General features: G+C 38.0%; 1 protein-coding gene across 2 annotated transcripts in view; it reads left to right on the forward strand.

Moving 5' to 3' along the window:
* Positions 1–4,925: 4,925 nt before the first annotated feature.
* LOC136866961 (alpha-N-acetylgalactosaminidase) overlaps positions 4,926–13,609 on the forward strand; it is a 98,365-nt gene continuing 89,681 nt past the window's right edge. The window contains exon 1 of one of the 2 annotated variants that reach the window (XM_067144051.2): positions 4,926–4,973. In XM_067144051.2, the coding sequence (XP_067000152.2) occupies positions 4,961–4,973 (13 nt within the window). In that variant the 5' untranslated portion in view covers positions 4,926–4,960. The remainder of the gene's footprint in view (positions 4,974–13,609) is intronic. The other variant, XM_067144050.2, reaches the window with a different exon arrangement.

Here is a 13,609-nt window from a genome sequence, read left to right on the forward strand (position 1 = left end):
CTTGATGACGTTGCCCATCTCCCACGATGCGGACAAGGGGTTGGACTTGTGGGAGATTTCATGATTGAAAAGGTTTAAAGAGCTCAAATATTTTTAACATTTGCAATCAACAAAATTAAATTATGGTTTCCTTCTGGGAACTTAATTTTTGAGATAAAGAGTAGCTAGGAATGAACTCATTGGATGATGCATCATGTACATGTATGAAATGGCTCCATTTGAGACAAATAGAGGAGGATAAATATCTGGGAGAATAATGGACTAAAACATTGAAATATTTTTAAAAGCAGAGACAGACTTGGGCCTAAGTTTGCAATGATCTAAAGGTAAGACTGATAGAATTACAGAAGGCGACAGTGAAAATGAAAATCCACAGCCTGTTTCCAGTCATTTGACCAGGTCAAGAATGGAATAAATGAAGCCCCCATTTAGCGGCAAGGATAGGAATTGTGCCGGCTGCTGAAACCTGTTGCACTCGTCTGGGGCAATGATCAATGACTGACAGATGAAATGAAATGATACTGGAGAGCGTTGCTGCAATGAAAGATGACAGGGGAAAACCAGAGTACCCAGAGAAAAATCTGTCCCGCCTGTTTTCCAGCACAAATCTCATATGGAGCGACCGGAGTTTTAACCACAGAACCAGCTGTAAGAGGCTGGTACGCTGCCACCTCAGGCAGGGGGGCTGTACAGAAATCCACAGTACTAGTTGCAAATAGACTTGCAGACTGAATACTGAAAGACTGACTCTACTTTGCAGACATAGCTTGTGTGCATAAGATTTAGAATCCCAGCTTACTTTGTACCTATCTGTGTGTTTTGACATCATTTTTCTATTGAACATACTTAGCTACAAACTCTCAACTTTTCCTTTCAATTGAGATAGGCTGTTATTAGATCAAAAGGTTTGTTGATAAAGCATCAGTATGCCCTTCAAGGACAATAATGTACTTTGTTCTTCTTGAGTATAAAAAAAAAATTTTAAAAAACATGTGAAGTAGTTTACTGATAAGTTATCAGATCAAAGGGTATCTGTCAAGCACTCTTATTACCCTTTATTAAATACATTGCAGGGAATAATTTTGAAACATGACTCAGAGATATGATAATTTCTACATGAGTACTTTGTTGTGTGGGTGTGTCGGCAAGTTTTCCACATATTCACATCTAAAATTATGTCTGTTCAAGTAGGCAGTGAAATCATCACCATGAGACCTCTGTGTCAGTACGACATAAAGCAAATTATAAACACACAAAAAGTGCATTGAAATTCTGTAGCAGAGCAGTTAATGCTATTAGTATCCATCCACAGAGGTCTGGGTTCAATTCCCAGTCCTATCATAGATTTGAGACGAACACGTTCTTCAGTTCCCATTGACATCGTGTTGAAGATGGGAAGCAGAAATGAGCTCATCAGGGCCTGAGAAGAAATGATGCGAGAGCTCACTGTCCTTGTCCTTTTGTGTTTTCATGTGTTTCCTTGTCTCCTCTCACACTGACCTGCCACTGTGCGTTGTGTGTTCTTGTCTCTGAATACAAAATAATGTCAACTGCAGTTGAAATCATTTATTGCGGCATCGCTTTTAATGACGTATTGGATATAACGGCAAAATCTAACAGTCCCGTATAAATCCTATTACAAACACTGTATTTTAAAAATTGGTTATTACAAGTTATCGGATATAACGACATATTTTTATAACATTTTCAAAGAAATCTATCAACTATAATGTCCAATGTTTATTTTGTTTTTAAGTATCTGGGGATTGTGGAGAACAATGTAAAGATAATTTTCAAACTCTTGTTTTCAGTAGATTGTAGATTTCAAATCAGTCTGTCTGCTAAATAGTCAAGGCAAACATCGCTGTGAAGATGTCGCAGAAGAAAGGAGAAGTGTTTAATATTGGAAAAAGAAAAAAAAGAGTTACACATGAAATGGCAATGAAAAAAATGAAATGGCGTATGACTTTTAGTGCCGGGAGTGTCCGAGGACAGGTTCGGCTCGCCAAGTGCAGGTCTTTTGATTTGACTCCCATAGGCGACCTGCGCGTCGTGATGAGGATGAAATAATGATGATGACACATACACCCAGTCCCCGTGCCAGCGAAATTAACCAATGATGGTTAAAATTCCCGACCCTGCCAGGAATCGAACCCGGGACCCCTGTGACCAAAGGTCAGCATGCTAACCATTTAGCCATGGAGCTGGACATACGGCAATTAGAGAATGATGAAACAAATGTCGGCTTCCCAAAGAAATTGGGTACATCACATTTAACGATTTCTACAATTTGGAAGAGAACATGTAATATATTAGTCAAGACCGTGTGTGACATTATTGATACATCTACATTGTCGCTACTTCTTTCCTCATGTATTATATTATATTTTGCTGGTATATTATTGCTGTACTTACTGTGTAAACATTAGAAAAGAATTCCTGTCAGTCCCACTCCACAACGACTGTTCTTATTTCACTTATGCTTTTTGAAGTTTTAATTTTATTCTGTTAATTAACTATGTAAGTGTACAGAATAAACTTAGAGTTTAACATTTTTAGCAATAAAAAACTACCCGATTATACGACTATCACCTATAACGACCGTTAATTGGTGGTCCCTTCTGAGTCGTTATAACTGGTTTCGACTGTATATTCAATAGGGAACCTGAAATATTTGTCCCGAATGAATAATTTTTTGGTAGTAAGGACTTTTTTTTTGTCTACATGGGTACTTAGTCCTTAGCAATCAGTCAATCACCACTGATCTGAATTTAGGACAGTCACCCAAGTGGCAGATTTCCTATTGGTTGTTCACCTAGTCTTATCTTAAATAATTTCAAAGAATTTGGTAATTTATTGAACATCTCCCATGATAAATTATTCCAATCCCTAACTCCTCTTCATATAAGTGAATATTTAACCCAATATAACCTCTTGATCTCCAACTTTATCTTCATATTGTGGTCTTTTCTAGTTCTAAAAACACCACCCATACTTATTTGTCTACTTATGTCATTCCACACCATCTCTCCATTGACAGCTCGGAACATACCACTTATGATAAATGTAAAAAATGTATTTCTTTTCCACTTATTCAATACAAGTCAGTATGTTCAATCAATCAATCAATCAATCAATCAATCAATCACTATTGATCACCCAGGTGACAGATTCCCTATCTGTTGTTTTCCTAGCCTTTTCTTAAATGATTGCAAAGAAATTGGAAATTTATTGAACATCTCCCTTGTAAGTTATTCCAATCCCTAACTCCCTTTCCTATAAACGAATATTTGTCCAAATTTGTCCTCTTGAATTCCAACTTTATCTTCATATTGTGATCTTTCCTACTTTTAAAGACACCATCCAAACTTGTTCGTCTACTAGAGTTAAATCCTCATTAAAATAAGAATTGATACATGTTTCGCCCTTTCCTATGGAGCATCATCAGCTGTATCATTACCTCAAACCTTAACAGGTACCTGGTTAAAATTGAGGATTTAACTCCTTTAACATATTGAGTTGTATTGAATAAGTGGAAAAGAAATAAATTTCTTACATTTATCATAAAATTACTTTCAATACGGATTTGCAATGATTTTCATTACTTGTAACATACCACTTAGTAGACCAGCTCGTCTCCTTTCTTCCAAATCTTCCCAGTCCAAAACTTTGCGACATTTTTGTAACGTTACTCTTGTGCCAGAAATCACCCAGAACGAATCGAGCTGCTTTTCTTTGGATTATTTCAGTTCTCAAATCAAGTAATCCTGGTGAGGGTCCCATACACTGGAATCCTACTCTAGTTGGGGTCTTACCAGAGACTTATATGCCCTCTCCTTTACATCCTTACTACAACCCCTAAATACCCACATAACCATGTGCCAAGATCTGTACCCTATGTTTACAATCTCACAACATTTTCGAGATCACGTTGCAGTTGCTCACAATCTTGTAACTTATTTACTACTCTATACAGTATAACATCAGCTGCAGAAAGCCTTACGCCTGATTCCAGTTCTTTACTCATATATATACAGGATGGTCGGGCCAAGAAATGAGCATCAAACACTAATACACCATGAGTTTCAGCCAATGCTTGCTATGGGCCGAGCCTATCAGCAGGGAGGTCCTTGTTCAAGTCCCTCCGCTGGACAAGTTTATTTTTTTCTATTGGTGCTCTCAAGTCGGTTATAAGCCATGTACAGATGTAGCAACACCGCCTCGCAAAGCATATCTGAAGTCGCCCGTGAAACGATCTGATTGGTTAACTTTAACAGCTGATAAAATGACAACGGCCTGAAATATCGACGTAATTTTTACAAATCCCTTATCAGTATGACCAATACTTGAACATTCATATGTATTATATATATGAAAACATAAAGGTCCAAAAATATTGCCTTGAAGAATTTGCCTCTTCATGATTACAGGATCAGATAATGTTTCACCTACTCTAATTCTGTGAATTCTATTTTCTACAAATATAGCCACTCATTCAGTCACTGCTTTGTGTAGTACAGTTGCACTCATTTATTCCAGTAGTCTCCCATGACCTACCCTATTAAATGCCTGAGATAGGTCACTCACAATACAGACCATTTGATCTCCTGAATCTAAGATATCTGCTATATCGTGCTCGAATCCCACAAGTTGAATTCTACAAGTGGAATAACCTTTCCTAAACACAAACTGCCTTCGAACAAACCAGTTAATAATTTAGCAAACATTGTTCATAGTAACTTTTTTCTTTTAAAAAATGTAGTTCAGTCGTAGATATGCCAAAATCCGTGAAAATCCATCAGAACTGCTCCAACATTGATTACTGTACCATCACTGGCATTATATTATCATATTTCATTAGATGATTGTGTGATAACATCATCAGATAAGCAATTCTGCTATATAAGTATCAGAAAGTAGCATTGATTGTTTATAGTGATCCTTACATTTTGCCAGCAAGATGATCAGCACAGGTGAGGAATGCTCTTTGACCATATTAGAATTTTCTTTTATCCAGATATTGTCCTGTTCCGTGGTTGAGTGTTCAATGACTTCACCTTCGGCCCGCAGTTCAGCCAACATTCTTACACCACATTCAACACTATCCTCCACCAAACTAAGAAACAGTCACCTAAATAATAATAATAAAAATAATAATAATAATAGTAATAATAATTCGTGGTGTGGGTCACTGTAGTCACGTCCTAGTAAGCGGGATACAAGTTGCTATGGAACGGGATTGGGCATTTCGGACGTGTTCTGAGTCATGGCCATCCTCAATGGGACTATGTATAAGTAAGGGTAGCATCCTGCTTCACAAAATTTTCACTGAGCACACTCAGAACAATTTAAGCAAGCTCAGACCTAGGGGACTAACGGAATCCCACTCCCATTTGACAGGCGAGAGACTCCTTGGAAACGACTTAGCAAACAAAATGGAATTCAATGATGAGCCACAAATATTAATGGGGCTTATGGAAGAAAGAAAGTAGAACTGGCTGAGTTAGCAAAGAGGATGCGTTTGGATGTATTAGGAGCTAATGATATTCGGGTAAGGGGAGATAATGAGGAAGAGATAGTAGATTATAAAGTGAACTTAATGGGTGTTAAAAAGGAAAGGGCAGAGTGTGGGGTAGGACTGTTTATCAGGAATACTATTGCCATGCAACATAGTTTCTTTTAGGCACATAAAAGAGCGAATGATGTGGGTAGATTTAGCTGTTGAAAGAATTAGAACCAGAATTGTCTAGAATTGTCTCAGTGTATTCAGCATATGAGGTTGCAGATGAGATGAAATTGACGAGCTTTACGAAGCATTGAGTGACATCATAGCAAGGATAGGATAGGATAGTGCTAATGGGTGATTTCAATGTGAAAGTTGGAAATGGAACTGAAGGATAGGAAAGGGTGTTTGATAAATGTGGGTAAGATATGGAAGCTAATAGGAATGGGAATGGGAAGCATCTGCTGGACTTCTGAGCTAGTATGGGTTTAGCAGTTACGAATTCATTCTTCAAGCATAAGGCTCTTCACTGCTACACATGGGAGAATCGGGGGACCAGATCCATAATAGGTTGTATAATAACCGACTTTGAATTCTGGAAATCTGTTAGTAATTTGCGGATATTCCAGGGATTTTTCAATGATACAGACCACTATCTGATCTGTAGTGAACTAAGTATCTCTAGGTCTGGGATAGTGAAAGTGAAATCTGTCTGCTGACGAATAAGGGTAGAAAAGCTCCGGGATAAGGAAATTAGACAGAAGTACATGGATATGATTACTAAAAGTTCAAAACAGTGGACAGTTAGCAGGTTCAGGAGTATCAGAAATGGCTGCAAACAAGGACTGATGTAGACAGGGATTTGTACGTAGATGAAAGAAACAGAGCGAAACAAATAGTTGTTGAATATAAGAGGAAGTCATGGGAAGATTTGGTAATAAATAACTTGGAAAGGCTAGGTCAAGCAGCAGGGAAACCTTTCTGGACAGTAATAAGGAATCTTAGGAAGAGAGGGAAAAAGGAAATCAATAGTGTTTTGGGTAATTCAGGTGAATTCATATTAGATCCCAGGGAATTACTGGAGAGGTGGAAGGAATATTTTGAAAATCTTTGCAACATAAAAGGAAATCTTGCTGGTGACATCCCTAACAACTGAACTCTTGGGGAGGAGGACAATAATATTGGTGAAATTACACTTGAAGTGGAAAGGATGGTAAATAAACTCCATTGTCATAATGCAGCAGGAATAGATGAAATTAGACCTGAAATGTCGAAGTATACTGTGAAGGCAGAGATGAAATGGCTTTATAGAGTAGTAAGATTAGCATGGACTTTTGGTAAGGTACCTGCAGTTTAAACTAAAGCCATAATTTCACCTATCTATAAACAAGGGAACAGGAAAGATTGCAACAACTATTGAGGTATCTTGTTGATCAGTATACTAAGCAAGGTGTTCACTGGCATCTTGGAAGGGAGGGTGTGACAGAGATTGAAAGGAAACTGGATGAAAACCAATGTGGTTTCAGACCATAGAGGGGCTGTCAGGATCTGATTTTCAGTATGTGCCAGGTAATTGAAAAATGCTACAAGTGGAATAGTTATGTTTGTTTTGTAGATCAAGAGAAGGTATATGACAGAGTACCAATGGAAAAGATGTTCGCCGCGATGGGGTATTATGGGAGAAAGGATTCATTATTAAAATCAATCAAAGACATTTATGTTGACAGTTGGCTTGCAGTGAGAATTAGTAGTAAAATGAGTCTTTTGTTCATTAAAAAAAGTCTATATCAGCACACTAATGGCAAGAAATTTGAAATGGAGGGGTTATACAAGGCTGTAATATTTCACCTTTGTTGTTCATGGTTTACATGGATCATTTACTGAAAGGTATTAAACTTAAGTGGCAGGGAGAGATTCACTTAGGTAAAAATGTAGTAAACAGTTCCTGACGACCTGGTCTTGATGGCCTATTGTGCTAAAAGCCTGCAATCTAATATTGTATCTTGAAACTTGAAAATAGGTGCAATGAATATGGTATGAAAATTAGCCTTTCTAAAACTAAAATGATATCAGTAGGTTAAAACTCCAAGAGAATTTAATGTCAGATTGGGGATACTAAGCTGGAACAGGCAGATAATTTCAAGTATTTAGGATGTGTGTTCTCCCATGGAAGTAGTATAGTAGTGTAAGTGAGATTGAATCAAGGTGTAGCAAAGCTAATGCAGTGAGCTCACAGTTGCGATCAACAGTATTATGTTAGAAGGAAGTCAGCTCCTAGAAGAAACTATCTTTACATCGGTCTGTTTTCAGAACATCTTTGCTTTATTGGAGTGAAAGCTGGGTGGACTTAGGATGTCTTATTCATAAGCTAGAAGTGACAGACTTGAAAGTAGCAAGAATGATTGCTGGTACAAACAGGTGGGAACAATGGCAGGAACGTACCCGTAACAAGGAAATAAAGGCTAAGATAGGAATGAACTCAATGGATGAAGCAGTACGCATAAACCGGTTTCAGTGGTGGAGTCATGTGAGGTGAATGCTACCTAGGAGAATAATGGTCTCTGTTGTGGAGGGTAAGATAAGTAGAGGGAGGCCAAAACAATGAAAGACTCAGTTTCTAACAGTTTAAGAGATATAGAACTAAATGAGGCCACAGTACTAGTTGCAAAGTGAGGAATGTGGCAGCAGTTAGTAAATTCACAGAGGATTGCAGACTGAATGCTGAAAGGCATAACAGTTTATAATGATGATGTATGTATGAATAATTATAATAATAAAAAGGGTGGCAAAGGTGGAAATGGCTTTCAGACTGTGTCAAGTAACTTATAAATCCAAGTCCGTATCCATCCAAGCAAAATTAAAACATTATTGTACGGTGGTCAGAGCACAGTGTCTAGATGCGGCGGAAGCATGACAAGAATAATGGACCTAGTCATTGAAAATAGAGAAAGAAGATTCCTTAGGAAAATCTTAGGTCCATAGAAGTCACTACATTCACAACCCATGTTCCGATTGAGACTGAATTGAGAACTTTATGAAAAAGTTGAGAATATAACAACTGCTTTGAGGAAAAGACCATCATTTTATGGGCACATTATGAGGGTGAATCCAAAGAGACAGACACACAGGATACTTAGTCTACAAGAAAATTGGAAGGCACAACCTTTATGGCTTAAGGAGATTCACAAGGACTTAGAAGAAGTGGGAATCTAGGAGGGAGATACACAGGAAAGAACAACCTTTGGGAATGAGTCATGCAACATCTCACTTGAAGAGCAACAAAGGAGTGCAAAGGAAAGGGACTAAGTTTGAGAGATAGAAGATCTGATGGATTGTGTCCACAAGTAACCATAATGAAGGAAATAAATAATAATAATAGCATTCTCAGTGGAAGAACGAGCATGGGTAAACCAATGGATGAAGGAGTACTGGCAAAAGAGGAGAGAGACAGAGGACTTGAGAAAAATTACGGAAGTTGTGTAATTATTATTATTATAGCAGTCGTGAGTGAGACAGTGGAGTGAGCGGATGTGCTGAGTAGAGTGCTGAACATGGGCGATTCACTAGTGCAGTACAGGGCAGCTATAGGAAGGTGGAATGGAGGAGTGAAATGTGAAAAAATGAGAGGAGAGATGAAAAATGTGCAGAAAATGGGTGTGTTGGTAGCCGCAGTAATAGCAACCTTATTGGAAATTGGTGGAGTGGAGCTGAACCCGGGGCCTGGACCAGTTGGTGCAATCGGATGGGAAGAATTCGAAATTATTAAGGAACTGATCAAAGAAGCATGTCTGGATGATCAAACAAGAGACCTAATTAGAGAACAAGCTAAGGAAATAAATAAGGAAATACAAGAGTTAAAGCAGTGTGTTAAAGAGGAGATGAATGTGATAAAAGAGAGAGTGGCTCATAACACGGAGGAAGTCGAACGACTGAAGACCAAAGTCAGGGATTTAGAGAAGGAACTGAGTCAAGTAAAGTGGTCTGAAAACAGGAGTAACCAAGAGCTCAGGAGGAAAAACCTTTTTATTTATGGTGTGCTGGAAGGAGACAACGAAAGCAAGGTGGAAATAGTATTTAAAGTGGTAGAAGTAATACAAAGTAAAATGAAGGTAAACTTTAGTGAGGTGGACATAGACAATGCATATAGAGTGGGGAAAGTAAAGGGTAGGAGACCAATCAAGGTTAAGTTAATATCAATCCTGATGGCGGAAATAGTGCTGACGAATACCAGCAACTTAAAAGGTGAGAAAATTTGGATGAGGAGGGACATGGATAATGGCATCATCAAAGAACAAAACATTTTACGCAGGCACCTACGCAAAGCAAGATATCAAGGCCTAAGTGCCTACATTAAAGGGCAGCCTGTGATCGTTGGAGACGGTTGCTGGTGGCGCACATGGACACCAGCTCAGCTGCAGGAAATAGACCCAAAAAAAACCAACATCAGCAGAGTGTAATGTGTGAGGAAGTAGGAGAAGTGAGCAAGGTAACGCTGACAGAAGTCAGTTATGACGTAGGAGGGAGCGATACGTCAGAAGGAAGAGGAGTGGATACAGGAGTCGAGCAGTCAGCAGCGCACAAGGGAGCAGAGAGCAATGCACTGGAAGACAGCCCTATCGAGCAACGCCCAGGGGTCAGCAAGGAGATTGAAGAAAGAAGACGAGAGACTATGGTAAAGGGTAAAAACCTAAGCCTAAAAGATTTATGGGCAAAGAGAAATAAGTTACAGGCTGATAAGGGGGGCAAAGAGAATGGCAAAACGACTATAACTCCAGAAGAGAATATGGTAGAAATAGAACAAATGGAAATATCTAGAATGACCAGAAGTAAGTCAGGGAATTTAGACTATAAAAGTAAAAAAATAACTAGAGTTAAAGGTATCATGTGTTAATGAAAAAATGAAAATAAAAACCTACAACCTGTTTTCCAGTCATTGACCGTGTCAGGGTTGTAATGAATGAAGCATATATAGGCTGTTAATATGATGGGGTCGCCACTCCCAAAGTGGTATATTAATGACTGATAGCATGTGTTAATATCGAAGGAAAATGGAACAAAATAGGTAACGAAAACTTTAGAGCTACTGGAAGAAATGGATATTCTTGAACTTGTAGAGACTTGGGCTGATTACAAGAAAGACTTAAAGATAGAAGGGTGTATTGTATGGAGTCAGTATGGATCAAGGAGATACAATAGAGGAAGAATATCGGGAGGAATTTCGGTGGTAATCAAAAATAGCTTAAAAGATAGAATACAGCTCTTAGAATTTAGGTTTAAGGAATTAATCTGGATAAGAATATTAGATAGGGTCAATAGGAGAAAGGAAATATGTATAGCTTTTATATATAATCCACCTTCGAGCTCCCCATTTTCACAGAATGAGTTTTTTGAGAATTTAGCAACAGAAATTAGACGAATGAGAAATACGTATGATCAGGCAAGCATTATTATTATGGGTGATCTTAACGCAAGGATAGGGGACAAGAAGCCAGTTTATAGTCGACATGAGGACGAGGTATTAGTAGTTAATAGAAATAGCCAAGATAAAGAATGTCACAGAAATGGAGAAAAACTACTAGATTTATGCTCGGTAGAGGAACATTATATATTGAATGGATGGTGGTTCAGTGATGAGAGGGGTAAACTAACCTATGTAGTAGAAAATGGAGGCAGTACAGTTGACCTAGTTGTAGGCTGTAGGGATAGTTTGCAAGTTATCAAAGAGATATGCGTTAGGGATTGCCTGGAGGCAAATCATATGCGTATCTATAAAATTAATGATTCAAGATACAAGAGTGCAGGAGAGAGTTTACGATAGCATAAAGGAGATGAAAATACCCAGGTATCATTGGAGAGAAAGGGAATGAATTTTGAGATCTGGAAAATAGGTATTGTAAAACTGATAGAAGAGAATAGAGTTGAAGAAGCCCTAACCAGGATAGAAAATGTAATTGGAATGGCAGGAAAATGTATGAGGCAAAATCCAGGTAAAATGCAGATAAAATGTGGGTGGTATAATACAGAATGCGCAAAGAAAAAGTCACAGATTATGAAGGAGATACAGGGAGGATGGTGGTCAAGTAGCTAGAAATGAATTTTGTAGAAAAAGGAAAGAATACAGAGAATTGTTACGAAAGACAAAGTCGGAATGGCAACAAAAGATGGCTGCAGACATAAATAAAAAGTGTAAGGAAAATTACAGTAGGAAAGTATGGGATAAAATAAATCAGATGACCAAGAAGAAATCAGGTTCAGGTGGGGCTTGAGTGTCACTCTGCCTGAATTAGATGAGTCTATTTCGACTTAGGAAATAATGACCCAGTTGCAAGGAGATAAAAAGGGAAAATCAGGGGCTATTTCGGGTATCACATATGAATTCTGGAAAGAGGTGGGAGAGCGAAACGGCATGTGAGAAATTTTGATAAGGATATTCAATAAAATCTTCAAGAAAGGGGTGTTTCCGAAAGCTTGGAAAGAGGGGATAATATGCCGTATATACAAAAATAAAGGGGACAGATTAAATCCTGGAAGCTATAGGGGAATTACATTATTGGATACATTGGGGCTATATACTGGTATACTAGCAAATAGACTAAGGAACTGGGCGGAGAGACATTCAATCTTGTCGAGATTTCAAAGTGGATTCCGAAAAGGGAGAAGAGCACTTGATAATGTTTTTATAGTGAGAACACTTATTGACAAATATGTAAAGAAAAAGGGAGGTAAGCTCTATATAACATCAATAGATTTAGAAAAAGCATTTGATACTGTTACAGGGGGGGCAGTCGTTACTAGATTGAGACAGGTTGGAGTGTCATGTAAAATGATAAGAGCTATAGAAAAGATGTATGCTGAAGTAAAGTGTACTGTGAGAGTGGAAAAAGGTGTAGTAGTAGTAGGAGAGATTATCTCCAAAAGGGGTTTGAAACAGGGGTGTAAATTATCACCGATTTTATTCCTATTGTTCATTAACGATATACTAGAATTTTAAGTTGAAGAAAGATTTGCACTGCCATGTTTAGAAAATCAGGATATTCCTGGACTTGTCTTTGCTGACGACATACTCCTGTTCACACTAACGCCAGTTGCAATGCAAAAAGTATTAATGGTATCAAGAAGTACTGTAAAGAATGGAATATGAAAATTAACGCACAGAAAACTAGAGTAATGGTGTGCAAAAAAGGGAACAAATTAGCAAAAAAGGAAAAATGGTATTTAGAAGGAGTAAAACTGGAAGTAGTTAACAAGTTAGAATATTTAGGAATTATAATATCAGGAAATAGAAATTGGTCTGAATACATCAAGAGAGCAAAAAGCATTGGTACAGGAGCCCTAGCTAGTAGATAACAGGATGCCTAATATTGATTTTAGAGTACAAAGAAATGTGTTCAATGCTGTGTTATACGGTGCAGAAGTATGGGGCACAATACTTGATTCAGTTACTAGTAGATTTATTAAAATAATTACAGGTTTACCAATATGTACAGCGAATAGTAGAGCTAGATTACTGTGTACAGACATTAATATAAAGGTGGATATAATTAAGAGAGTAATAAAATATTGGTTTAGGTTAAAAAGGGGAGGAGGGGGAGAAATTCTAGATTTAGCTTACCTGCACCAAATGAGGTATCAGAATGGGTACTGGGCGGGCAACTTAAAGAAAGTACTAGAAGAAATTGGGATGGGGAACTATTGGGACAAAGATTTAGAAGAAAGAAAAGTCTGTAGGAAAGTGGCACAGAGGGTAGCAGATATACTGGGTGGCACACGAATAGTTGACACATTTACTGTAATTTTAGAATAGCAACTTTATTCCTCACAGAACACTAATGAAAGTTTAGACACACGTAGCTTGGACCCTGGAAATACATTTCACTATATCACATGTTCAATGTGGCTTCCACTGCGGCGGACAACCTCTTCGAGATGAGTATGCATGTTTCTGACGACTTTGCGGCAAAGGTCTTCATGAATTTCACTGCAGAGCTGCACAATCCGAGCACGCATTTCCATGCGGCTTTAAGGTTCTGAAGCAAAGGGTTTTTCTTTCAAATAGCCCCATAAAAAGAAATCACAAGGATTTAAATCTGGGCTTAAAGGAGGCCA

Source organism: Anabrus simplex, chromosome 3 (genome assembly GCF_040414725.1).
Source record: "Anabrus simplex isolate iqAnaSimp1 chromosome 3, ASM4041472v1, whole genome shotgun sequence".
Taxonomy (NCBI): domain Eukaryota; kingdom Metazoa; phylum Arthropoda; class Insecta; order Orthoptera; family Tettigoniidae; genus Anabrus; species Anabrus simplex.